The sequence below is a fragment of the Penicillium verhagenii genome (assembly GCF_028828195.1).
Source record: "Penicillium verhagenii strain IBT 33310 chromosome Unknown utg000002l_segment0_segment0, whole genome shotgun sequence".
In the NCBI taxonomy this organism is placed as follows: domain Eukaryota; kingdom Fungi; phylum Ascomycota; class Eurotiomycetes; order Eurotiales; family Aspergillaceae; genus Penicillium; species Penicillium verhagenii.
In genome coordinates this window covers 2,063,111-2,090,094 of record NW_026643166.1, presented here as the reverse complement: position 1 = coordinate 2,090,094, position 26,984 = coordinate 2,063,111, and the positions used below count along the sequence as shown (strand labels likewise).

Below are 26,984 nucleotides of genomic sequence, written 5' to 3'. Positions count from 1 at the left end.
GGGTGTACTAAACGTACATCAACCATATGACCAACGTGCCGAATCACAGATTAAGATATACAAGATGACTCTTAATGAGTCATATGCACAATTCCCGAGATTTCCAAGCCCATTGGAACCCGAGAGCAATTCGAGCACGGACCGAGTCGCCGAAATAGGGCAACGCATCCCGTCCATCGGGACGTGCCGATCGTAATTGCCCCAAACCGACCCCAAAGATCAGCACCACAGGTCCACGGTTTAACACAAACCTTGAAACTGCCGAAAATCAACAACCGTCAAGAAAACCAACATATCGCCAGAATAAGATCTCAACATATTCCAGTCCTGCCAAGAAACACCAAACCAACCTCCAACACCAACCCCATTTATCCTGAGCATATGGTCGCGATCATGCGAACCCACCTCTCCAACGACTTCGTGGTCACAGACCGAAACGGCGTGATCGAAAACCGACATGCCGTCCACGCCGCAATCATAGACAGCACCGGCAACCTTCTCTTTTCCCTGGGCGATCCAACAAGAATCACACTGGCCCGATCAGCCGCCAAGCCCGCACAAGCCGTCGCGATCCTTGAAACGGGCGCATTCGAAAAATACCATTTCGACGAAGTCGACCTGGCGCTCATGTGCGCTTCGCACAGCAGTGAAGAGCGGCATATCGCGCGTGCGCGCGCGATTCTATCCAAGATCGGCGCGGAGGAAAGCGATCTGCAATGCGGCGGCCATGTGCCTGTTTCGGCGGCCGTGGGTCGCGCGTGGATCAAGGAGGACTTTGAGCCTACGGCTGTGTGCAGTAATTGCTCTGGCAAGCATGCTGGGATGATTGCTGCGACGAAGATGCTGGGTGCGGATGTGGGGACGTATCATGATGGTGGGCATCCGCTTCAGGTGCGGGTTAAGAAGACTGTGGATGAGATCTGTGGGCTTGGGGAGGGCGAGTCGGTTTGGGGCGTTGATGGGTGTAATTTGCCTGCGCCTGCTTTCCCGTTGGTTTGTCTGGGTCGGATGTATGCTTCTTTTGCGGCGGCTGTGGATTCGGGTGAGGGTGCGGGGAGTGGTAGGATACGAGCGCAGGCTCGGGTGTTTCGGGCTATGTCTGCGTATCCTGAGTTTGTTGCGGGGGAGGATCGGTTCTGTACGAATCTTATGCGGGCTTTTGGAGGCGCGGTTATTGGGAAGCTTGGGGCGGATGGTTGTTATGGGGTTGGGATTCGGGCGTCTGCGCAGACGAAGCGTGTTGGTGCGGATGGTGGAGTTGGGATTGCGGTGAAGATTGAGGATGGGAATATTGGGATATTATATTCGGCAGTGACGGAGATTTTGGAGCAGCTTCAAATTGGCGATTCTGGTATGCGTCAAGAGCTGGCTCAATTTCATTCTCCCGAAATCAAGAATACCGTGGGCTTGGTGACCGGGAGAGTCGCCCCTCTGTTTAGTTTGCGTGTAGCGGCATGAAGACATGCAAGACTTTTGTTCTGGTTATTGCGTCCTGTCTGTCATGTCAACAAAATTCGAAAGAATCACTTTCTACTTGAAGGGTGAAGCGAATAGAATTTCATTTCAAATCTTTCTCTTCGGTTTAACAAGGATTCTTTCCCTCTTTTGTTGTAAAATAAGATTCATTTTGCCGCGAGGGACATAAAAAGGCATATGGCGAAGACTTGAAACTAACAAGATGCTATCTGGAAACTTTGGCTATGAATAACAAAATCCTCCGAAAATAAGCATGAATCAAAGATAATCCCATATCCGTTTGAGCTTTTCCATCAAGCTGTTGTATCTCTTTGCTTTGCGTCCCCCTTTGATTTGTGGATTCATTCCAGCAGGTCCATCAAGTTGATTTCGATAGTAGAATCCAGGGTTCGCAGGAATGGGACACCGTTTTCGTAAACCACGTAGCCCATAATCTTCATTCCATCCTCTTCATCATGCAAAGCTCCGGTGGCTTCAACATACTTGATCATAAGTTCCTTTTCCGCTTCCTCAATAAAGAACACGTTAAACCGGGAGTTGATATTGTAGTGGCAATCAATGAAGATATTGTGGATGAGATTCCGGTCATCACCCAACAGGCTGATTTTCGCTTTGCCTCTCCCGGAGGCGCGAGCCAGATCTTTATTGCCTGCAGGATTTCCCATCCATTCGTGCGGGGTGTCTTCAGGACCATAGTCTTGGTACTCAGTCATGACAGCCTTGTTTGCGCAGATGTGTTTCCCCGGTCCTCTCAGAATTATCCAGTCTCTATTGGAGGCCGTGAATTTGTTGACCGTGTCAAATGGGGATCCCATAAGCACGGGTGCTTTCGGCTTCTTCTGCACATCTTTCACTGGCTCGGCTTCTTTTTTCTTGGTCTCAGTTGGGCTTTCACTTGGGCTTTCACTTGGGCTTATGACTGGAATGGCGTGTGTTCGCTTGGCTTTCGGTGTGTATTTTCCGTTCTCTCTCATCGGGGTACGACCAACTGACCATGTTCCGGAAGATCCATGCATGTAACACCAGAGGCTAGGGTCTGGCTTCCAATGGAGTGGACGCGTGGCGGGATTGAGGTAAAAACACCTCGCAGCGGTGTGGAACCTTTGATTGCAATATGCGCACACTTTGCTTGGCAACTCCACCGATCCCAGTCTCTCGCGAAGGCGCTGTGCATGAACGTGCTTGTTTGTTCCTGGGGCAGGGAACCACTTTCGATCTGGGGTGCCAAAATTTACTTCTTGAGCAGTTGGATGGTCTATATCCATCTCATTGGAATACATTTCTTCAATATTGGCCATCGTCTCATAGGTGGCCGAGTCCGACGTCTTCACTGGAGTCTCGCTGGCCTTGGGATCTGGGTCCTTGATTTGAATCTCGGCAGCGGGAATATCCATTTCCTTCGTCACAGTCTTCTCAAGGAATGTCGTAGAGCGATTTATGGGAAGGGGAGTCAAAGGGTGTCTTTTATTCGGCTTTTGCGTATCCACCTCAAGACGGTGGGCGATATTGGTGCAAACCACGTGAAAGTCCTTATCTGTAAATTCATTCCACAGGTCTATCTTCGCCGCTCGTTTATCCAAGTCCGCAATGGTCGATGCGAAAATGAAACGGGTTTCTGTGCGGTCAAGTTTATTGAGCAGCAAGCACAATGCGAAATAAGGGTTGACATGAACTTTCAGGTCCCACAGATGTTGGAAGTTCTTCTTGAAATCCCAGACAAAGTCCTCGGTTGTATCATGTCCAGCAATTCGAATGGAGGACAGAGTGGAAACACCCTCAAGGTCTGCGTAGATTCCTTCAGCTTCCAGTGCCTTTTTAGCTTCGTTCATGAACTCATCAGCCAGCTTGAGGGGCTTTCCTGGCGACACAATATCACTCAAGAGTTCATCTGAAATGCTTTCCGAGAGATAGTGCTGGAGCAGTTTCGAGTAATTCAACCATCTTTTATATTTCTCGTTGTCCGCCTCAGGTCTCGGGATGTGGATATTGATGAGTTTGTCCAAGCCCGCGGAATTCAACAGGCGTGTGGTATTGCGCAGCCAGAGGGGGAAGTCGTTGGATTCCTCCAGTCGACCCAGGTGATTGAAGATTTCAATATCGAGGCGTTCAGGAAGATCCGTGGCCTGATTTGTTGAATCCTCTGCTGAAGATGACTTGTCAGAATTGCGGGTTGAGGTCTCCATTTTGACTTTTCCGTTTTCTGTTCCGAGGCGAGAGGAGGAGTGTGAAATAAATTTGGTTGGATGGAGGGGGTTTGAGAATCGTAAGTGCACGTGTGCAGGTGATGCGAGTTGGAAAGATGGAGAATGGGGGCGCGTTGGAAATAGATGAAGAGAAAGGAAAAGATGGTTGTTGGGAAGAAGGGAAGGTAAGGAAAGAAAGCTGACTGAAAGTTTCCCAAAAAGGTGAGAAGTCAACAAGCATGAGGGGAAATAATCACCATTGAGACACGTAAACCTGATAAGTCAATCTTTCACTGGTAGAGTCAATTTATTTATTCATTTTCATTCATTTACTAGTATATTGGTATCATCTATGTATTTTTTAGTCCGCCTTCGAGCTCACTCGATTAACGCACAAGAACGCCTCGGTATCGCATGTTGCCATCACGAAGGGTTTGCATTGCCTCTTCCACTCCCTCTTGGTTCAATGGGAATGTCATTGTAGTGGGCACAATCTTCTTGTCCGCTGCAAATTGTACCAACGAGCGCAAGCTGTGCCGAGAAGCCACCAAAGATCCTTGGATTCGAATACCCTTGACGTTCATGAACAGAAGCGGAACGGGTGAGGGAGCAAAGTCAACGGTCAATGGATAAATAGATCCATGGATATCCATCAAAGGAATGAGACTAAAAGATAAAAAGTTAGTAATCAAAGCCAATAGACTCGACATGTGTACGGGAACGGGAACTGGAATAGGGACGTACGAGGGATAGTCGACATTGGCACTACCGCAGAGCAGGAGGTGGTTTACTGGCAGGCAGTCTTTCAGTTCCTCGCCGGTGCGGAAAACATGGTACTCGGAAGCACCAAAGCTCATGGCCTCTTCTCGCTTGGATTCGGAGCTGGAGAACACGACGACGTGGCATCCCATGGCAGAGGCAAGCTTGATTGCCAAGTGACCGAGGCCACCAACACCCATCACACCCACGCGGTCAGTGGAGCGGACGCCATATTCAGTCAGACAGGTCCAGACCGTTGCGCCAGCGCACATCAGAGGGGCGGCATCTGCGGAATCGTATCCATCGGGGATGGGGACGACGCAACCAGCATCCCAGACAACACCACCGCTGAAGGATCCAAGATCATGGTCATGGGAACCGTATTCCTTCTTGTTCTCACAGTACTGGTCCCATCCTGATTTTCAGGTTAGTCGACTCGTTCTTCTTGACCTGTGGCGCAACTCGGGACTTACCAGTCAAGCACTTCTCGCAGGTTCCACAGACGTAGTGGGTGTATCCGAATCCAACACGATCTCCAGCCTTGACGTTCTTGACATCTGGGCCAATCTGGCGCACAACACCCACACCCTCATGACCGAGGACCATACCGGACTTCAGGTAGTGCTCATCTGTGCCACAGAGACCAGAGTGTGTGGTCTCGATGTAGACTTCATTGTGGCCCAAGGTGCGGGTTGTAGTATCGCCAACAATCTTTCCCTCCTTGGAACCGCGGAATACTTCGAATGTGACGCTCATGGTGATAAGATGTTGATTTGAAATGATAACGAAGGGGGGTGGCGTCCTAGAGCTGCAGTGGTGTTTTTTCGATTAGAAAATGAACACAATTGAGGGGTGGGGGGAAGAGCATGGCTTATTTAAAAGAAGATTTCGTCAATGTTCAGCATGATTTCTCATCAGCATGATTTCTCATCATGCAAAACATTGGAGCCGGCATCTGCCGAGGTTGGGATTAAAGATGAATAAGGTTATTCCAGACAACTCTGCGTATTCCATGGGCCCATGGAAGGTATGGAAGGCGATCTGAACCCAATAAGCAAATAGCTCCGAGGGTTCCACTAATCCGCTCCATCCGCAGCAGGTTATTGTCCGCTTCATGTACCGCTTCGGGATTAAATCGTTGAAATTGTATCCACTAAACCGAGTTTTCTCCATCGACGGTGCAATTCATTACCCCGAGGGACACGGGATTTCGGCGACTTTTGGAAAAAAAAAATTGTATCCGTGGCATTCCACGGGATTGATGATCTTGAGGGAAGGCTGATGTCAGAGTCAACTTGGCTATAGAGTCCACTCAACCTTAGTTCGTATTCTTATTTTCCACCATCTGCAAGCCTCTGCAGGCTAAAGAATGAGTCTATACTACTCTGGGATTAGCGCGCTTGGTAAATTCTGCACGGTAAAAGCCCAAAACGCACGTCCCCACACGCAAGTTTTCAAGCCTGTTGAAGCTTTGAAAATTCGTAGGTACAAAACATTGTACTGCTAATTTTTTGATCACGTTTAATACGAGGTTGACTGTCTGAAGAAATCCTGGAAATCCAGAGAACTTTCAGTGTGGTTGCTTACTCAGCTATTTTTTGCTTGGGCGGATAACGTTAATTAGTAGTAGTTACTAGTACTAGTATGCGGGATGAAGGACAGGCCAGACAGGCCGTTCCTCCTGGGGGTGCGGCAAATTAGAGGCTGTCAAAGCACTGCAGGGCGTTGTACTGCTGTTCCTCGGTTTCTTGGCTACGCAGAAAGTATACACGGAGACGAAGGCTTAAATCCTTTCCGTACAAACCAAAGTTCATAGAAACTCATTCTGGAACTCCTGTGAAAGCCAGCTCAACGTCATTCCAAGTCAAGACTCCACCAAATAGTCGTAATCCCACAATATCAATCGTGACAGCTGGAGGAATAGTAAGGGAATGTTAAACTTAGTTAGCTTAACCAGTGGAAAGACTGAAGATACGAGGTTGCAATCCAGCAACCAATAAGAATGCCCAGCTTCCGCGCGAATGGTTTTGCCCCACACGGTGGATTGGGCTGTAGGAAAATGATAGAATGGGTCACAGACAAAAAAGAAAAAAGAAATGACCAGACTGGGGCTCGATCCCAGGACCTTATCGGTGTTAACGATACGTGATAACCAACTACACCATCCGGCCAATTGATATAAGCTGTCGCAGTAGTTGGCTATATGACGGATATGAAAAACAGGGCTCAAAATTGGTGAGTTCGCATCGGCCTAGGCGATACACGATAACCAACTCCTCCAGCCAGCATATAGTTAGCATAAAAATTACAAATATTACATAGCATAATAGAACTTGAACCTAGTACACATCACAGCCTTGAATGACTCTCGCCGGTGCCAGCTTTCTGGTTCGTATCATGTCGGGTGCATCTCTGCAAAATCTGTGTTGGGTGACAACATTCAAATAATATACATGCTGTTTCGGATGTTGATAAACATTCAGTCACGCCTACTCAAATATTTTCTCGCTTCGAAACCACATGTGATAACCACTAGAACCCCCCCCATCTTTTATATTCACGTCCCATCTTCTCTCTTCCAGACTCTTCCCATTGAATTATTTTTTCGTTTCAAACATTTGAAACAGATAACTACTAGATTCCATTCAATTCCAATCAATCCTTTCTCTTCTCTTACAGCCTTTTCTTACCGCCACACGCCATGCGAAATACTTCCGCAGATCTACAGAACCTTCTAAAGGTGCCTGTGTTTGAAGGTGCCTGCGCTTCGACGATGTGCTGCGTCATTCCATCCTTCGTGATCTTCCCCTCCCACATCTCTCGTTTTTTTCATCCTTCCAAAGCGCGCATCAAGCATCGTTTGGTCTCTTTTCCACTCTGGCATTGAGAATCGATTTCTGGAACCAAAATGTCTTCCGCCGAGACCTTCGTTCCGGAATATCTCAAAGGAGAGATGTACGGTGCCGATACACCCGCTGACCTGTCGCGATACCTCCTCGAATGGCATGCTGGGCATATCACCATCGCAGAGAAAACGATTAAAGGCAAGATTCGTCTGACTCTCGACACCCAAGAGCCTCGTGTAGAATTTACGCCTTTCGAAAACCATGCCCATGGTCAGATTATCTTCACGGCGGCGAAGACAACGCCCTCCATCCAGCTCTTTAACCAGCAAGACCTAGGCTCCAGCCCCAACCTCGCTTTTTTCGAACAGCATGCAAGTATCATGGACAGTATTGAGCTCAATCTGGAAAAGTGTGATCTTTTGGCGTTCGAATTCAAGACTCATGAAACGCCACCGATGCCTGCATCAGAAAGAGAACCACCCGCAGATAAGAATGCATGGGAAATATGGAAGTTCCTGAATGACCTGCCGTGGACTGATCAAATTGTTCTTCTTTGGTTGCAGCTTGACGCCAAGCACCATGATAAGATTACCCGCATCAAAAATTCATACACATCCGCCATGGATGTAGTGAAATCCGAAGGATCCCACTGGTATTTGAAAAAGGTTGAGTTGGCTCCCGGAAAGGCACGCCGACCGGCAAGACCATGGTCCTTCAATCCAGATGGGAAACACCGTGATAAATATGGCGACATTTTGTGCCGGGACTCGTTCTTTATCGACTCGGCCGATTATCAAGCACATCTCCTGGAGGGAACGCGCAACGACTGTCACATCCAGGAGTCCGCGATCAAGGATGTATTCCATATTGGAGTACAGCACCTGTGCCGTTTTGAAAGAATTATCCCACGTGTGTGGAATGTATTTGTTCGAATCAGAGCAAATGTCAAGCCGGTTCTCAGCGAGTTGACGCGGGTCAGGTTTGACAATCCCCAATCAGGGGCTGTTGAGAAGTCCCTCAGGTATGATGGTCAAATTGTGGATTGCCAGAGCAACTCAAAAGGGGATATTACCATCCTTTCTATGTCGAACATCCCGAGCCACTTCCACAATAAAGAAATGCCTATGGATCTCATGGTGGGCGCGAACGTTGCTCCAGCCCACGACCAGATGAAGTACCTCGAGGATGCATGGAAGATCAAGGTAGTAGGGGATCAGCCAAGTGGGTGGCAAAAAGGGTTTTCGCTTCATAAAACACTTCTCGCTCATGGTCGTGAGATGGACACATGTAACCCCGGATATTTCCAGCTCAACATGATGCAGAGCAATCAACTCTCGGCCTCTGAGGTTGACACTCGAATCCAAAGGATCCTCGACCTGGCAAAACTCGATCAATGTCAGCTGGATGCGTTCAGGGCATCCACGAGCAGAATTCCAGGTGGACTGCAGCTAATCCAGGGACCTCCAGGGACCGGCAAAACCAAAACCGCGACATCGATTATCCTTGCCCACGCACTGGTAGGACACAAAGTCCTCTTGACTGCAGGATCCAACAAGGCTGTTGAGAACCTTACAAATGGTGTGTTCAAGGTTATAAAGAGCAATGTTGACATTGAAAAGCTTGTGGGAGACATTGTGAGATTCCGAACACCGGCTTACTGCATGTCAGTAATTCGGAACAAGAGTAAGAATACCAATCCCATTGCTCGAGTCAGTGAGCTCTCGTCAACTGAAAAGGAATTGGATAGCTGTCAGCTCTACACCCTTGTGCAAAGATTTGCCGAAAACAATCCCGACGACCCATACTGCAAAGCATTCAATGAATGCAGCGCATTGGACATCGAGGAAGGGCTGAACAGCAATGCGGCAAGCATCCTGAAGAACTCCATGGAGTTCATCATGGGCAAGATTCTCAGGCTTGCCAAGACCAACATTGTGGCATCCACTTTCGGATCCATTGCGCAGGATCTCATTCGCTTAAACTTCCATCCCGATGTCCTCGTCTCGGATGAGTCCGGGCAATGCCTCGAGGCTGAACATGTGATTGGCATGAGCTTGGAATCGCTGAAAGCCGTGATCTTGATTGGAGACCCCGATCAGCTAGCGCCAACGGTCATGACGGGTGGAGACCACAATGAATATGCAGGATACTTGAAAAGGCCTCTGATGACTCGACTCAAGGCTGCCGGCTACCCTCTAGCACTTCTTCGTACAAATTATCGCTGCCATTCCGACATCCTTCGGTTTTTCAATGAAGCTGTGTACAAAGGGAAGCTGGTAGCTAGTGCTGGCAATGACGTCGCTGAGCGCGTCAGCAACGTCTGGAGTGACTTCACTGCTTCCCACGCATTCTTCCGGCGAGCCAATGTTGATGGACGGCGTCGCCTGGTCATAAACTCTCCCGGGTATGCTGAGAAGGACGGAGTCTCCTTCAAGAACCCAGCCCAAGCCGAACTGCTCAGCCAAGTTCTTCGGGAATTGTATGCTTTCAAAGCTGCGTCTAGCGAACGAATCACGCCAGCCGATGTCTTGATCATTAGCCCTTACAAGGCTCAGCGAGACTGCATCAAAGCAACTCTCAGCAAGCACAACATCCAGTACCGCGAAAACCTTACCATTGACGCAGCACAAGGTCAGGAGGCACCCATAGTGTTCCTGTTGTTGACGAAGCCAGGACCGGATAACAGGAAGGTTGGATTTGTGGCTGATCCCCAGCGCCTCAATGTTGCGCTGAGTAGAGCGCAGAGAGTGCTTGTTATCATTACCAACTTGGACTCATGGGATGTCAAGGCCGCCACAAGAATGAGCATGAAGCCAGAAACTAAGATGCTTGCGAGCCTTCTCCTTGATGTGAACAGAAGACGGCATGTTCTATCATGGTCTGGTCCGACATTGACTATTTGAAAAGTTAGACAGAAAGCTGACGGCGAAGACCGCAACGCAAAGAAGCTATTACCTGCCCATTTTCACGAGACCACCAGACACCACCTCCCTTGCAGGCGTCGAAACTCACGGCCAATTTTGTTCTTGCGATTGACCGCAAATCATCCGGTTCATCTATTCTTTTCTCGTTGGAAAATCATTTATTCTGTTTGTGTTAGAACCTTGACTCTTTACGATCTGGCCGTAGAATTTTGTTATTTTCATTCAAGTTTGGCGATCTCTTCGGCCTTAAATTGTTGACCATCTTTTTTTTTGGTCTTTTTTTTTTGTGAGCCGCTGCGTCTCTCATCTACAAGGTTGCGGGGCGGTTGATATAGATCTTAATTTCTACATGATATATGATAATGTATAATAGCACTGAGGTAATTTGAAAAGAAGACTCTGTGTGTTCGGTTTTTGAGCCGTGGGCTTAGGTAGTTGGTGTAGAGAAATACAGTACATACTATCATACCTACTACTGTACAGGACCTACATAGTACTACATAAGTACTAGGTAGTAAGATGTCATAACCTTACGGCATTCGGAACCTTGATAGGTCTTACAATGGGTGTGGTGAACTCTTCTCGGCAAGTCACTACAGGGGCCTAAATATAGCAATATCATGAAGTTGACAGCAGTAGATTGTAAAATTTACGAGCAAGATAACCGCTTCTCCGAGACACAACATGACTCAAATAAAATTTCTCATTGGCTTCAAGATCGTCAGCTAAGTTGCGTTCATTTCTCTTCATGACTCGCAAAATATCAGTTTGCTGCTGATATTTATTGACAACAGGGCCCATCTCCTGTTGCAATATCGTTTATGAGACTACTCCAGAGTCAAAAGCTTCGAGCAGCCCATTTTTCAATAGACTGGAGATAATCCTTCTCGGCAGCAAGCTCGTCAGTTTTCGCCTCTAGGAAGTCCGAAACTCCTGTACCTTGTGTGTCGATGGACAGTTTGGTAACCCGAGATGCGGTACCGATTGTTCGAGCTCTGTTGTTACGCAAATCCTGCTGACGGGAGGGGGACAAAAGTGAGGAAATGAGTTCAGGTATTTCGGGGTAGGCTCTCGACGATATTGATCGTGGCTGTTCGTGGGATATCACTGTATTGTGGGGTCATGTCACTCATGTGGCCTGACTGGACCTTTCTCATCTGTTCTTCTCACTTGGTTAGGTTTTGATAACGGAGAGAGAACTGTGTATATTGAGTATCAACTCTCTTGGGGGGGGGGGATGGAGAGAAGAAGAAAAGGAAAAGGGAGGAAGCAAGCACTGGATATCTAGAGGGGGTCACGGTCACCTGGCCCCTCTCTAACAGACCGAAGAAAATGATTATCCAGGAAGAAAGTATGAGTTAGAAGGTTGGTACATTTATTTAGTATGTCTTATCATACATGACTACTTGTTTCTCTCTTCAAATCGTCAATGCAAAACCTCCTGTACTACTCAAAGAGAAGTTACAGAGCAATTCACAGACATAAAAAAGACGATAACGATAGAAGAGCAAAAAAGAAATGACCAGACTGGGGCTCGATCCCAGGACCTTATCGGTGTTAACGATACGTGATAACCAACTACACCATCCGGCCAATTGATATAAACCGTCGCAATAGTTGGTTATATAAAGCAAAGTATAAACAGGGCTCAAAATTGGGTGCGCTAAGTCCAATGTAGTAATTCCACATGGGCCGAAGGATCTTCTTCTTCCGCAGACATGATGTTGCGCCCCGGGTTCGGAGAACGGGTTCTGAGAATTGACAAATGCTTACCAACATTCCAATGAAGGGCTAACTACGGATCAAAAAGACGCTGAAGGGCGTGAGTCGATTACTTTCCCATTCATGCATGACTGGTAGCCCCAATTGATATCCCAGGCTATTGTGATTGCAAAGTTATACGTAAAGGGTTAGCGTTGCGCATCCCCATCGACCGGCCCGCGCCCGCATGAGGGTCCAGGATCCACTTTCTCAGCATCTCCAATGCCCTGCATCGCCTACGAAGGGTGTAAAATTCTGCCCCTATTCAGATAAATAAGAAAATTTTGAAAGTTTCTTATTGGATCCATTAGGATCACCCGTTATTCGTGTAAGATAGTATGTACTCCGTATTTTAAATTGAGAAAATGATGCCAACGCACGCCTCGGAACATGCAAGCCGAGCCTATCTATTTCTTCTGTGCAAACAAGACGTGTTCATCCGAATCCCAGAAAATTGCATCCCGTTCAAGATCATCACTGGCACCTTTGGCAAGCCTCTCGATCTCTTCCTCGGCATTGGGCTTTCCACCTGCCCGAAGAATCATTTTCGTCGACCTAGTGACCATAGGTACATGGAATTTATGGCATCTTTCAACTCAGATCCATCCTTCACGGTATGAAAGATTTGTTCAGACACGAAATTTCAAAGTCGGAATGGGCTTTTGCTGCTTCGAGAAAAGCCAATCGGCATAATGGATTTCCGATTTGACCGACTATACATGCCTCTTTCAAAGCTCCGTACTCCTGGAATGCCGGTGCCCAGGTGCACATCCTTGTACGCTTGCATCAATTTTGCTTCCTAATCAAAATCCAATCATTATTCAGTTGAACTCTTTTCTTACCAATCCTTTTGATAACAAAGAATTAAGCATAACCCTGCATATCTTGTCTCGTTTCGCGCGCCATCGTCCGCTTTAAGTAAGGAGCCTTTGTCGGAATCGGGGCAATAGAGGTTCCCGACGGGTCAAATTCTTCACGATTAGGAACATAATTAATTTGAGTATGCCATTGAAATCATTTCTGTACTAAAGACCTTAACACTCATTTCAATTCAAGCAAGATGGCAGAAAATCTTGAAGTTCACACTGGGGGAAAAGTGCCCTTCGCTGCAACTGGCGACGAGTCTACATCACAAATTGACAAAGAGGCCGAGAATGATCTCTCGAGAAGCAGTAAAAAGCAGGATGAGTCTGAGCCTCGCATTGAAGTGGAGAGGGAGGCTCCCGTTGCAGACGAGTATCCCCATGGCATACGTCTAACGTTTGTTGTGGTGGCCATCATGCTCGCCACTTTCATGATTTCTCTTGACCAAGTGAGTAACTTCTTTACTTGGCCCCTCTAAAATCCGTCTATGCCAGTGCCCACCTTCTAACACTGCTAGACAATTATTGGGACAGCAATCCCGAAAATCACCGATCAATTTCACGGTCTCAACAAAGTATCATGGTACGGCTCGGCTTACTTCATGACCTTTGGTGGATTTCAGACCTCGCTGGGTAAAGCATACCGGTACTTCAACCTGAAGACAACATTCCTCGTCTCGCTCTTCATTTTCGAACTCGGGAGTCTTATTTGCGGTGTGGCGCCAAATTCAAATGCTCTTATTGTCGGACGCGCCATTGCTGGCCTTGGAGGTGCAGGTATGGCGACGGGTGGCTTCACTATTATCGCATTTTCCTCCGAGCCCAAGAGACGACCTCTCTTTACTGGCTTGGTGGGATCTGCCTATGGCCTTTCTGCTGTAGCGGGTCCTCTCATTGGCGGTGCCTTTTCGGACAGGGTTTCTTGGAGATGGTGCTTCTACATCAATCTCCCAATTGGAGGCCTTTCAGCCGCGATCGTCCTTTTCTTTTTCCACACCCCGAGTGGAGCGAAAGCGGTTAAGGCAACATGGAAAGAGATTATATTGAACATGGATCCTCTCGGCGTACTTTTGACAATGTGCCTCATCATTTGTTACATCCTTGCTCTTGAGTACGGTGGACAAACAAACGCATGGAACTCAAGTGTTGTGATCGGCTTACTCGTCGGCTTTGGCCTCATTCTTATCACTTTGCTTGTGTGGGAATACTACCAGGGAGAGCGCGCCATGTTTGTGTTCCGTTTGTTCAAAAGGCGTTCTCTCTGGGCCCCTTCAGCATACATGTTGTTTTTTGCCGGCGCTTATTTCATTCTTCTCTACTACCTCCCGACCTACTTCCAAAGTATCGACAACACCAGCCCTATCGGCTCTGGAGTGCGAAACCTGCCTATGGTTGTGACTTTCAGCATTGCAGCTATTCTTGCAGGCGGATTTGTCCAAAAAACCGGGTTTACAACGCCAGTCATGCTTGTTGGTGCTTGTATCGCAACTATTGGAACCGGTTTGCTTTACACATTAGACATCCACACCTCGGCTGGGAAATGGATCGGCTATCAGATTCTTGCCGCCTTCGGTTTCGTGATTCCATGGCTAATCCCCATGAACATTGCCCAAGCAAATGCACGGCCCGAAGATATGTCAACAGTGACTGCTATCATTTTTCGTGCGATACCCCGGCCAAAGTTATGTACAAGATTAACTAAGCTAACAAATCACTCTAGTGTTTCAAACTCTAGGCGGAGCGTTCAGCGTCTCGGCCGCTCAATCAGCTTTCGTAAACACGATGATCAGAAAGCTAGCAACAACGGCTCCAAGGGTCGATCCTTCGCTGGTGATTGCGGCAGGAGCAACGCAGCTTCGCGCAACGTTCCCCGAAGATATCAACGGTGTTCTACTTGCATATATGGCAGGACTTAAAGCAACATTTGCAATTGCAGTCGGAATGGTTGGGTTTGCGTCCTTTCTAAGCATTTTCACACCCTGGGACAGATTGCATGGCTCGCCGGAAGCCGTTGGTTTTGTATGAGTGGACCTCGGGAATTTTCAAGGGGAACTTAAATGGATATATCAATTTATGGCATCTGGATTCAACGGTCAGGATAGACGGAAAGGAGAGTTCTAGCTCCAATGTCAGTTCGAGAAGAGCGTCAGGGGTGCCAAACTTTCATTCGCACATATATTCATTTTAGAATGTTTATTTAGTTCGAGTTGTTATTTAAATAACTTGCTACAGGAACTGCCAGGGACGGTAGCTGTACACAGCTCCGCGTCTTTCAAAAAGTTCACCACCTATTATACAAAATCTCAAGAAATCGTGATAGACTGCTAGCGGGACCACTTGAGTTAAGATAATATTCAATTTTGGTTCATTCCGTGCTAGCACTTGAGATTGATACATTTACGTGTTCAATTTTTCTTTCCGCGTGCAGGATGGATAAAATCAACACTTTTCAAGTCCAAGTCACCAGACACTACCACAGCAATCAATTTGATCAACCCTAATGCGCAAAAACAACTGATTGGCCTTGAGCCATTTCCTTCTGGGAGCTGTAACTCAATTGCGAAGATCTGAAGTTTGAACTGCCAAGAGGATACGAGTTCAAATATTGAAAGTGATTGCTCGGGTAGTTTGTCGGCCATGGTCATAAGCATAAGTGACACGGGTGTCAACATTGAATTAAATTCTCCCAAGCTACGCCGTTTTCAGCACAAGGCTAGCTTCGAACTGGCAAAAATCAGTGCCAAGCCGTCCCACTTCTCACAAACTTGATACCGATTCATATTAGTCTAGCGTTATAGATTCTTCATAGAGCGATCTAGATCTTCAATTACCATAGCAATCTCGAACCAGCTTTACTAGATTGTCGTTCGATGAATCATAATAGCATTATAAACTAAGTAATGTTCCGATAATTTATCCGTAGTAAGGCCTATATAGCCTTCTTCAGTGACTACTCAAGCACATACGACCATAGGGTGTGGAGAACAGGGCTTCCCGTCCGCTCAGCCGTACTTAAGCCACACGCCGGTCAGTTAGTAGTATGGTGGGTGACCACATGCGAATCCTGACTGTTGTATGTTTTTGTTTTTTTGATTCGATCAAAAACTGCCCTTATGCATGTGTGCAGGAAGGAGCGTCATGGGGAGAAGGGTCGAGGGATTTGATATTCTGGATCTAAAATTGAAAGCTCCAGTGACCAACTATATCTAGGAGATAGCTATACACCAAACAAGCAAAGTATTTGGTCATGTTCTCACTTCTTTCCCTGTAGATAGTTCTCTCTCTCTCTCTCTCTCTCCCCATCTCTCTCTTCTTTCTTCCCTGCAGCACCCAATACCACATCATTAAGTTCTCACCCTCTTTCCCCGTAGACTCGTTCTTTATTAATTCACAAAGATATGTCACCAATCAAGCGCGGGAAATAAGCCAATATTATGCCGACCTTGGAAAAATTAACGGAAGAGTGCGGCGATAAGCAGCGTGTCAGACAATGATTTCAAGCAAATTGGTGAAAGACAATAGTAAGCTTCAAGTCTGTGCAATTCATTTTCCATCACCTGGCAACTCACAGACTAAATACATGTCGTGGTGCCTAGTGCAGGTAGAATGAACGGGTAAAGCAGTGGGAATTCAGAGCGTGAGGTAACTTTCGTGAGAACATATAAGCTTCTATCCAAAGATATTTCAACCTGAAAATATTCCAAATAGGATCTTAGACACAACCATACATACCCCGATCCAACATCTACCCAGGTAAAATCACCACTGCCTGTAAATCCAGGCCATTTCTCTTTCAGTAAGGAGAATGATCTCTCATATTGAATTTCATAGGCGAGAGTATCATTGAAGCACGATTTCGAAGACAGAGATATGGCGTAGGAGATCTTGCACTTTGGACATTGAGACGCTATTGGAGCTAGACGGTTCTGAACTATCAATTCTAGAGCTTCATAGTGCGGACAAAGCATGACTTTTCTTTTTCCTTTATATGGTAAATTCTTGTTGATGAAAACTAAATAGGTAAAGTCAAAGATGATGCTTTTTTTGTTTTGAGCAAGAGAAGGTGATATCGTAAGTTGATAGGAAAGTCTTTTGCATGGACTTTCGAACTTGCATTCATGCCAATTTGAAATGTGCCTCATGAAACTGTCACTATCAAACTTTGCCTCATTTAGCTCAATAGCAATTGTCATGAATCTCTTTGGCGTGAAGATGAGACAGGGACATAGTAAAGTGTATCCTGGCCACATACAGATAACAGCATCTGTGGTTCTATTTTCAAAGCTATCGAATTTGAATTCATTCCGTGGATGGAGCTTCAAACAGGCATCGCAATATGCCCAGATATCTGTTGGATATAGATTACTGAGAAAGTACTTTCGAGCCTGGAGATTGATTGAATCGTGAACATATGGTTCGTGATAAGGAAATCGAAACATTTCCTCCTGAAAAACGTAATTGAACTTGTTGTAGATTCTCTTGCAGCTAAGTGCTAAACAGCCTTGCCACGTTGGTTGGAGGAATGAGAATATGATATCCAATACCTCAGGTGGAAGATCAAAAATTGAAGCTCTTCTTTGCCTGGGGATCCGCAAGGCTTTCCTCATAATACTTGAAGCCATGTTGAGAGCACGATTTGCGGGTGCACGGCTAGAGGATAACAAATCCCGTACGAGCAAGCTGCGGGTAAAAGCCATTTTTTATTGTAGGTTGTCGAGCAAGAAAGAAAGAACATTTGAAGAAGAGGGAGAATCTTTGCTATCTACAGACATCTGGAGGCACTACTAGTCACCTGAACTATCAATCTCCGACAATTACTTAGGTAGCATCTACGTCATCCTGACAACGACAATAAATGATCAATGATAATTTGTGAAGGAATTGTGTTAGTAGATAAATCGATAATACAGATACTTGATTTTAATCAAAGATTTCGTCAGTAACTTCAACCCGATCGTTGAATAGGAACTCGGAATCAATCCAAATATAACTTACTATGCTGCGCTCACACCCTGCCACTCGACAAAACATCTCACCGTGGTAAATTTTAACTCTATTTTCTGACTAGGATTTCTGCCCGGTTTCTTTTCCTCGATTGATATTGTAGCTTGAAGATCTACTAGTAGGTATTAAGGTGTTGGTCCCTGAGCAGGGCTGTTAGAAGGCGGTGAGAGACCTTCAGATAGAAAGAGAGCTGTTGCTGCCCGAGGCATAGGCATACAACCCTGGTGCGTCATGTGACCCGTGTTAGCCTGAGAGTGACCCATGTTTAGATTAAAGCCCATTCCTAAACTGTAGCGAATGTACTAGTAGCTATTACTTCGTGCGCCGCTATTCGGCTGTCAGTCTTTACCGCCGCACATCAACAACCCTAGCAATATATGGTCACTACAATACTATCTAGAAGGGGTCACCTCCCTCTCTGACAATATTGTGAAAGCAATAAAACGTATCGATTGCGAATCGATTGAGAAAATTGTGAAAGTAACCACAAATCAATTAAGAAAGGGCTTCAAAAAATAAGTTGACACAGTGAATCGGTGTTCGGATTAAAGAAGAGGTAGTATCAACTTCTAGGCATCTGGGCCAACTACTAGTACGTACTTGGAATCCCCGGGGCCGACACTAACAGATTTAAGAATGACATCTGGATTGTAGCTCCCCCAGGCCGCAATTGATCATTAGTTTTAAATGGATGGATGGATACTCCTCAAATAAAGTCCATTAGAAATCCATACCGAAAGCAGGCATATTTAAGCGATTGAACCGCCCTAGGAATGTATATGTGGTCCGTTCATCAGCAGTCATGCTGCATCTTACCGGTTCTTTCGGCCGGTTGGCAGCTCACATTTCATATTCGGACCTCACAAACCCCATCTTTACAGGGACATATATCCGTACCCTCGTAGACCAGGGATATGCAAAAGGTAAGATCTGCAGGGAAGCCACAACCTATCGCATGAAAACATCAGGAGTATGTGCATCGGGCAGAACCCCGCGAAAGGAAAACATTTGAAGGAAGAGAAAAAGAAACAAGCCGGGCTTTGAATGAAGCCCGATGAGCAGCCAGTGGAGCCAATAATGTCGATCGGACGATCAGCCGCGGTGATTTCTCGGTCGGCCGAACGGTCAAGCCTGCGACTCCACTTGTTCAATCGGTTTGTGATTTGGCTAGGGGTGCAACGTGGTTTTCCAATGGGAAGAATGCTTGAGGCTACGAATAACGGCTTGACGTAATGCCAGAGACTATTAAGAGCGCTAGATCCGACGCGATCCGCCCCGGATCCGAGGGCGCTTGGGGCTTGGGGATGTTATTTAGTTGCCGGGGTTTTCCCTCGGGGTATTGCGATTTGTGATTTATTTGAAACTTCCGAGTGTCGGAGACACCTTCGGTATTGATGTGATGATATCATAGGGTCTTTAACTGCTAGCCAGGCGCAGGTATGTGCAAAAATAAACAGAGGTTTTCCCCTTCCCAAATATCCCATAAATATGTCTCCAAGGAGCAGAATTGGCCGCCATATATTGACCAAATTGACTGCAGTGAGGGTATATGACCCAATCTCCAAAACCCCGCCGAGCAAAAAAAAAAAAAAAAAAAAATAGAAAAATAAAAGAGGAGGAAGAGGAAGACGCAGACTCCCGTGTAAAACGCCATGCAAATCTCTTAAACGGGCGGATTGGGTCCAGTCATGCTGGGGAATAGCATAACATCCGACACGCGACCTAAGATATTGCGCATACTCCAATCGTCCATAGGAAGCGCGGAACCGCCAGCAGTTGCAAAGTTCGGAGGGAACTCGGGAGTCGTTTCGATTGATGGGGGGGAGGGCAATATCAATGGGGAGTAAGGTTGGTATTGACTTTGAGCTGGGGCAGCCTGAACAGTCGAAGCAGGTTTGCGGAGGCGGAACGCTTCACGGATCTCACGCAAGGCGCGAAGAGAAGACGCGAGATGCTTAGCAGAATCTGTGCGGTTATTATGATCCTCGGAACCATCTGCGTATACATGATCGGCTAGGACCTTCTCTAGGCGGTCGATGAGCTCCCAGGTCCGAGGGCCATCATCGTTGGTGATCAGCAAGAAAGCTGAGGCAATTGACCGTTGCAGGCTAATCCAGGACCGAGAGCAATGTGAATTGATTTCATGCAACTCCACGAATGCATCCACTGTTTCAATCAAGCTGCTAATACAGTCTTCTCGAATCAATGCTCGACGATGTTCATCTAAATGCGCATGCGAATCTAAAGATACCCGACACAGGACTGAAAGAAGATATGAAGCGTGGAGTCGGAGTTCCGTTCGTTCGATGTGCTCCGCTAATGATCGGCAATTCTCTCGATGACGCAGATGGGGAGTGGCCTCGGCAAGCATGCGCTGAATCCGATGCTTGTATTCTTGGATCTCATGAAATCGGGGCTGGGAATGAGTTGGGTGCATTCGGGACCGCAACACTTCCAATGCAAGCGATACGACCCGACACAAAGTTTCAAAATATGATCGATGCCCCGGCATTGATTTACGATCAAAGGGAATCTCCGGTTGACTGAACATGGTAATGGAAGGTCGATCATAAGCGAGTGAAAAGTGGCTGTTCTGGAAAGCCATCGCCCACCTAATTGGGTCAGCTCGAATGTTTCGGGAAAGAGGTCAGAGACTCGACTTACCAGACACGCCTTCGAATGGCTTGCTCTTCGTATGAAAAGCCAGTCATTTCAACATGAAGACCCAGAACAAGACACATGCGCTCTGTCATGCCGAGTAATGTGTAGGACGCACCAGCGTTCATATTATACGATAATACATTGCTGATAATTAGTAGAATCTGTATAACCTCTACTGTGGGTTGCGAGACGTAATTCAACATTCGCAAGCACTGATATGCGCAAGAAACTGCATCAAAAGTCAGCATGGGCTTAAAAGTGAGATCTGACTCGGGGGTACACACCATATACCCATGATGTCAGCTCACGGTCGCGCTCCGGGAGATCGGACAATTGACATCCCGAGGCCAGGATCGCAAAAAGCAAGCTGAGGAAGGGCAGGTCCATCCCGAAAGGTTTTACTAATCCATTGGCATCCGGCTTATAGACACCACCAGCCCGTTGTCTCCCCGCGAGTATTTGATTTGTCTGTCGCTCGATCTGATCGAGATCTGGTAGTACAGGGTACAACACCGCACCAATATCCTTATAGAATTTCACAAATCTAAGGATTCCATTGTTAGCGTGGCTCCCTCAGCCGTCGGTTTATCGAATTGCCTTACCTCCGGCATTGATTGTCGTCCGGAAGAACCGCACACACTCCAGCAATGTTAAAGGTGAAAGGATCAGATGACCAAAGATCCACGAATGGGTACGCGACCGATTCATTGCCTAGCGCTAATTCGGCGAGAAGGTCCTCCTGAGGCAGCGCCTGCGCTGCATCTTCTGAGGACTTGGATTTGTCTAGAATATCTACCAAAGCAGACCGAGAGCCGAGATGGACGGCACCTGTCTTTAGCACGTTCGACCCGTAGACGCCCTCCGATCGGGTTGAATCCTTTCGTTCCATATCCCGATCCTCGATCCGTTTATGAGATGAATGTGTCTGAAAGAGAGAGTGCAGGCTCCCGAGAATTTGTTCCATCGCGACCATCTTGGTATTAATTTCATCCCACTCGGCCTGCGAGATGTCAATGACCTCCGGAAGATCCAAATCTTGCTCATCGCTGGTCCCGGACGGCGGGTCGGCAGTGTAGGAGGCATCGCGGTGGGGGTAGGAGTAGGATGAAGCGACGGCGGGCGATGCAAAGGACGATTGGAGGGGTGTGGCAGATGGATTGAGATTGAGATTGAGATTGAGCGAGGGCCCCGGTAGTTTGTTGGATGACGGGCGACCGTAAGAGCAGGTAAAGTTCCGCTTGACGCAATTCCCGCAGGGCACTTCACGGTCGCAGCGGACTTTACTGGCGCGGCATGGTAGGCATGTCTTACACTCTCGTGGTCGGCGGCGGATAGGATACGTCGGCATGTTTTAGAGCCCCGCGCGGTGGTCTCGGAGGAGGAAGAGAAGCTGAGGTCAGGCTGCCTGCAGCGAGCGAAAGGCAAGAAAGAGCAGCATAGATTGGTTGAGACTAGTGGTGACTACTAGTAGTAGTAAAAAGCGAGGAGTCGAATCTCGGGTAAAAACTGGCCAGCTGTGGCGGCGGTATGGTTGTAGGTCCGTGAGCTTTGCCCCGGATGTTCTGATGGGAAAAGCAGAAACTGAGATCGACGGCTCCGCAAGCGTTGAGTTCCCGAAAGTGTATCAAGTGCCGATCGCCTTCAAGGGTTTGTAATTTGACAGGCTAAAGGGGTAAAATGAGCTTAAGTATGAATTGTTATATATGAAATGAATGATTTCATAATGCGATCTTGTTCCTTGGGTCTGTGGCGCCTAAAACGGAACTTGGTTTTTCTCGTGTGGCGTTATGGGTATGGTGTGTTTTGGTGTCTTTTTGAGTGATAAGTACTTGAATACAATCAAATACACTATTTCCCCCACTTTAACCGAGGTGAAAAATATCCAAAAGGAAACTGATACTTGTATTTTCTACTGATAAATCCTACAATTCTATTGGTTGGCATTTTCGCTTCTCCAATCGGATCGGCGAGTTTGTTCTGAAGCTTTCAGCCTACGCTAATCATTATTAGTTATAGCTTGACGCTTGGACGGGATGTAGGCAATAGCAGATAAGTACGGAAGAGCATGGTGTAGTAATTGGTTATGTCCCTGAATAGTTAGTTAATAGGTTACTAGATAGTACGTTTCTAAGTAATACCTATGTTATAAGAGAACAAATGCCCATCTTAAGCTTCCTTACTATATACTAGTACTAGTAATCATTAAACTTCTCTTAGACCCTATTGTTGTTGTTCTTTTTTAAAAAGAAAAAAAAAACACTTTGCTTCCCTAGGCTTCGTAAATGGGGCGCTAAGATACAAACACGCCAAGTCATGCTATGTATTGATAAGAATCTCTTCGCGTGATCACGGCTCCGGCTTTTGAGCAACCTGCGGTACACTCCACCAGTCATGCCATCGACTCTTGGCCCCGATCTCGGGGATTTTCACCTGCAATTCCGACCATTTTCCGTTTGAAAGAGTTTTCTTAACTGTCTCAATGGCAATGCTTGCTCCAATGCAGGCACGCATAGTGTCTTTGATGTTACGCTGCCAGTCCGCGTCAATGGCAGTAGCTGGAGTTAGGTTCTCCAAAGATGGATCATCAACAAAAGCCCCAAGGTTAAGTGTCGCCTCCCAAGCCTTTCGCGCTTCAGTGATCGCCTTTGAGGCACGATCCAAGATTGTAGCATCTGCATCACCTTCCAAGGTTGCCTCCCGCTGGTATTCTTCAAAGGGAACCAACTCCGGCAGGGAAATAGGAAGGAAGGGCTTCATGCGAATCTCATACCGTAATTTGTCCGTTGAGTATGCATCAGAGCCGGAGGCGGATGGAAGTACCTTATGTCGCGCTAGGAGGACATATAGCGCGTGAAGGGCAATCGCAAATGCGTCCACCGCGATCAGATGTGTCGTCAACCTCTCCAAGCATCGGAATGTTTTGTGAAACTTGGAGGCTCTCCGGGTCAAAACTTCCGCCGTGATGTTTGTCACTGTTAGATCTCGTCGTCGAGCAGCAACGACGAAAGTTCTGATGCGATCCAAATGACCGAGATGCGTGGAACATATGTGGGACAGGTACCAGTACATTCCAGGCAGCTCCTCTGGTGCATATATTGAAAGCTCGAATCCCGTCTGGAGGATAAGCTGGAGCTGGGTTAATTTTTGATGGTATGCCCAGCTGCTAAGTGGGTATGAATACGTCGGCTCTCCACCACCGATCTGCAGTGCAGGCTCTCCGCTGAGGGTCTGCAGCTGTAAATCAAGTTCTTCCGCCTAGTAAATGATAAGTCAGCATATGGACTTCTCAGATCGACCGCTGGAAGATTTCTTACCTCCATCTGCAAGCTATCCCAATCCACGACAGTATGGGTAACAGTTCGGCGAACTCGACACCGATTCAAACAAGCACACCGCACCGAGTCTACAAAGGGCTATGATCAATTAGTATCATTCTCCATGGCATCGTGGTAGGATTGGAACATACCTGGGCAAATCGTTTCACAAAGCCGTCCATCAGTCGGGCAATTTGAAACCGAGGATCCGACGGGAGTTCGACGTCATCTGTATTTGCCTCAAGAAGAATACTCCCCGGCAACACCAGCTCTGCAAGATCATCAAACAAGAAACGTTTGACTGAAACGGCGCCCAGAATTGTCATGTCGCTAACAATCAATGCCTGGGTAAGGCATCTGATATAGACGGACGGCTGAGGCTTCCGGGACATGAGGCTCCATATCGCAGTCTAGAGCCCTTTTTAGTAAAATGAATAGACACAAAGAAATCCATATTCTTACCTTGAAGTTTGTTGGGCCCCGATAGTCGAGCATGTGCTGCATATCAATAGCATCCTGACAGAGCCGCCTTGAGTGAGAAAAGGCATCGTCATAGCTGATTTGCACAATGGGTCGTGGCGGAACAGTGCTGGCGAGTTTCCGTTGGATTTTGAGACTAAACGCTTCTGGTACTGGCTGTCCAATGGAGTGCGACTCTTTCATTTCATCGAGGTGTTTCAAACACACTGCAAAATTTGCTGTCGATCGAGTTTCCAGGATATCGAGATCTTGATCTAATGCAGCTAGGAATTCATACCGAAAGTGTAGTCTGCTCCGAATTGCATCCTTGAGCTTTGTATCCATATCTTTCTGATCATCCACCCACTCAACCGCCTGGTCCAGCAAGCGGTAGAAGTGTGATCCATCAAAGACAGACAAAAGGTTACGATTATATAGCTGGGTGACAAAGTCCTCCTCCTAAACAACAAAATGACATCGTCAGCAGCTTTCCAAGTAGAGGTTCCTTGCTTAGCTCACTTCGTAGTAATACTCCACAGCCACACGAGCATGAACATAGTCGCAAGCCTTGATCATTGCAAGGCAGTATGCCCGAAGAACTAGGCTGACAAGAATCGACTCGCTTGGCACACGATCAAAACGAGCGTCTTCCATAGTTTTCGGTACTGGCGACAACAATTTATCGAGGTAGATGGACGTGAAAAGGGTTTGAGACAGAGGGTGGCCCATATGCCATGCCATCTAAAAGTCCATCAGCACCGCGGAAATATCACAAACAAAGGTGAACACACCTCGTGGCAAAGCAGCTGATCCATCAAGCCCACCACCTCCTCCGGTGTCAATGGTCGTCGTACATCGTAGTCGTCCTCCAGCGCCTGCGCTTGATTCTCTCCCGGGGCAATATAACCGCTGTCCATTTTGGAGTCCATAATCTGTAACATCATTCTCGTCAGCGCCACGTCGTTCCGCATGTTTATTCCTCGGTGTGGTAGGGACGCACTTCCAATGCGCCCACCGCTTCGAAAAGGGTGAACGTCTCATCTTTTACAAGCTGGCCCATCCGTAGTTCTATTGTTGAAAACAATTATCAGCTTGAGAGTTAAAGCAAGGGGAGGCAAACGTGTTGTGGCTTACTCGAGGCAGCCTCCGTGAATTCGGCTGTGATGTCGCGCCGAGTCGGCGCGATTGGCCGCAGGGGCACTCGAACCTCGTTATTCGGCAGCATCGCAGATGAGAATTAAGATCTGCAGTCTGCTGCCGGTCCTAATCATGCAGTAAAAGGATCCAACAAAGCGTAGGCGGGGTTTCGAAGAAAGTAAACGGATCGAGGGGTGGGTGGGGGAGACTGCGGGCGGAAAAAGTGATTCGGGCAGGCAGACTGGACCTGTGACGTGCAGTTGCGGCCGAGCACTAGAGGTCCCAGATCACTCTACAAGTCCTTTCTTACGAGATTCACACGAAAATTCACAATTCAACGACGACAAGAATACGGCGGGATAAGAAAAGAAAGCAAAAGTGCGATTTCTAGGCCATGTCTATCCCAGACAGACCTGTATTGCTACACATATACAAGTTGAATGCTTCCCCGGAGTCTCTTCTCACTCGTGGCCGCTCACGTCCGGGTCTATCATTTCCCCATCACACTCTCACGTTCGCGGACTGGCTCATTGCAGATTGGTCGTCTATTTCTCGGCGGCTTTGGCGGCGGCCTCCTCGTTGGCCTGGGCGAGCGAGCGAACGTTACCCTGCTTGCCATTCTGTTCACCGGTTCTTGTCAGTTTATGGGTCGAAGCTCTAGAGACTTGTGCTTTTCACTGACCTCCCACTTGGCGAAACGGAGGTCCATCAGACCGCGACGCTCAGCGGCGAGACGGGGCTCGTCCTTCAGGGACCGGCGCACCGTGCGGGCGGCGATCGCCAGGTAACGGTTGTAGCTGGATGGGTGTCAGAAAATCAATTGCCCAGCTGCTTTCTGATAAGGTATGCGTACGTCAGGCCAGCGGCTTTCCAGGCAGCAGTCATTTTGAATGGTGTGGAAGGAGAAAGTGGTTTGATTGAAGGGGGTGAAAACGGCTTCGGGTGAGTTTGGAAGCGTTCGACTTCGGAGCATCGGGAGTGAGGGTCACGTGTATCCAAAAATCACGTGAAGCTGTCCAATGATCTTGAGGTCACGTGGCAATATATCAGGGCAATATATCAAGGCGGTGTGGGATAAACAATTAATGCTAAAGCTTTAACTTTTACGCCACAATGCTAAAAGCCACATGGATCCCTCGATTCTCGAATATCTATAGTAGTCAATTATCACTCCATCTAAATTACATCCCTTGGTGTGTACTGTGAAATTAAAGTTTTTGACTGATCAATAAAAGTATTCCTTCCTTGTATCTAGTTCTTTTAGGTTTCTATTGTTTCTATTGTACCTGTTACCAATGATTAATCCATACGTACTCCCCAGAGCATCATCCAAAACAATTGATGTCTTCCCGTATCAGGGCTCGTCAATATTTTGCGGCCCCCCTTCTGCATCCATCCGTTTCCATTGTTTCGTATAACATTGAATGTCACCGCCTCCTTATGGGGTTTCAATCTGAATAGCTCTCTCCCTCCTCTTCTCTGGGACAAAATGACACTTTCTGTCGAAACGAAAGAACCCAAGTGGTTAAGTGATCCCCCAGCTCTATAAAGCAGGACTAGAACAATTGTATTCAATTGGATCATATGCCTAAGTTTG

The 26,984-nt window shown here is 47.2% G+C and overlaps 8 protein-coding genes across 8 annotated transcripts; 3 read left to right on the top strand and 5 right to left on the bottom strand.

Moving 5' to 3' along the window:
- Positions 1 to 381: 381 nt before the first annotated feature.
- Positions 382 to 1,458, top strand: N7466_000758 (asparaginase; the record flags this gene model as incomplete). The annotated part of the gene is made up of 1 exon (XM_057160156.1): positions 382 to 1,458. One exon carries the CDS (start codon positions 382 to 384, stop codon positions 1,456 to 1,458), a length of 1,077 nt encoding a protein of 358 aa, XP_057026404.1.
- Positions 1,459 to 1,817: 359 nt separating this feature from the next.
- On the bottom strand, positions 1,818 to 3,659 carry N7466_000757 (uncharacterized protein; the record flags this gene model as incomplete). Its single annotated transcript, XM_057160155.1, has 1 exon — positions 1,818 to 3,659. One exon carries the CDS (start codon positions 3,657 to 3,659, stop codon positions 1,818 to 1,820), a length of 1,842 nt encoding a protein of 613 aa, XP_057026403.1.
- Positions 3,660 to 4,045: 386 nt separating this feature from the next.
- On the bottom strand, positions 4,046 to 5,174 carry N7466_000756 (NAD(P)-dependent alcohol dehydrogenase; the record flags this gene model as incomplete). Its single annotated transcript, XM_057160154.1, has 3 exons — positions 4,046 to 4,325; positions 4,404 to 4,833; positions 4,892 to 5,174. The coding sequence occupies 3 exons, from the start codon at positions 5,172 to 5,174 to the stop codon at positions 4,046 to 4,048; spliced, it is 993 nt and encodes a 330-aa protein (XP_057026402.1).
- Positions 5,175 to 7,326: 2,152 nt separating this feature from the next.
- Positions 7,327 to 10,167, top strand: N7466_000755 (P-loop containing nucleoside triphosphate hydrolase protein; the record flags this gene model as incomplete). The annotated part of the gene is made up of 1 exon (XM_057160153.1): positions 7,327 to 10,167. One exon carries the CDS (start codon positions 7,327 to 7,329, stop codon positions 10,165 to 10,167), a length of 2,841 nt encoding a protein of 946 aa, XP_057026401.1.
- A 2,815-nt stretch (positions 10,168 to 12,982) lies between these two features.
- On the top strand, positions 12,983 to 14,837 carry N7466_000754 (MDR family MFS transporter; the record flags this gene model as incomplete). The annotated part of the gene is made up of 3 exons (XM_057160152.1): positions 12,983 to 13,261; positions 13,331 to 14,474; positions 14,533 to 14,837. Coding segments are annotated over 3 exons (1,728 nt in total), but the record flags the coding sequence as incomplete, so codon positions are not given.
- A 4,642-nt stretch (positions 14,838 to 19,479) lies between these two features.
- On the bottom strand, positions 19,480 to 21,825 carry N7466_000753 (uncharacterized protein; the record flags this gene model as incomplete). The annotated part of the gene is made up of 4 exons (XM_057160151.1): positions 19,480 to 20,428; positions 20,481 to 20,706; positions 20,762 to 21,021; positions 21,080 to 21,825. 4 exons carry the CDS (start codon positions 21,823 to 21,825, stop codon positions 19,480 to 19,482), a joined length of 2,181 nt encoding a protein of 726 aa, XP_057026399.1.
- Positions 21,826 to 22,823: 998 nt separating this feature from the next.
- On the bottom strand, positions 22,824 to 25,475 carry N7466_000752 (N-alpha-acetyltransferase 35, NatC auxiliary subunit; the record flags this gene model as incomplete). The annotated part of the gene is made up of 8 exons (XM_057160150.1): positions 22,824 to 23,732; positions 23,792 to 23,890; positions 23,944 to 24,201; positions 24,254 to 24,709; positions 24,770 to 24,991; positions 25,042 to 25,182; positions 25,251 to 25,318; positions 25,385 to 25,475. The coding sequence occupies 8 exons, from the start codon at positions 25,473 to 25,475 to the stop codon at positions 22,824 to 22,826; spliced, it is 2,244 nt and encodes a 747-aa protein (XP_057026398.1).
- Positions 25,476 to 25,932: 457 nt separating this feature from the next.
- N7466_000751 (ATP synthase subunit epsilon family protein) lies at positions 25,933 to 26,272 on the bottom strand (the record flags this gene model as incomplete). Its single annotated transcript, XM_057160149.1, has 3 exons — positions 25,933 to 26,007; positions 26,070 to 26,184; positions 26,241 to 26,272. 3 exons carry the CDS (start codon positions 26,270 to 26,272, stop codon positions 25,933 to 25,935), a joined length of 222 nt encoding a protein of 73 aa, XP_057026397.1.
- Between the last annotated feature and the right edge of the window lie 712 nt (positions 26,273 to 26,984).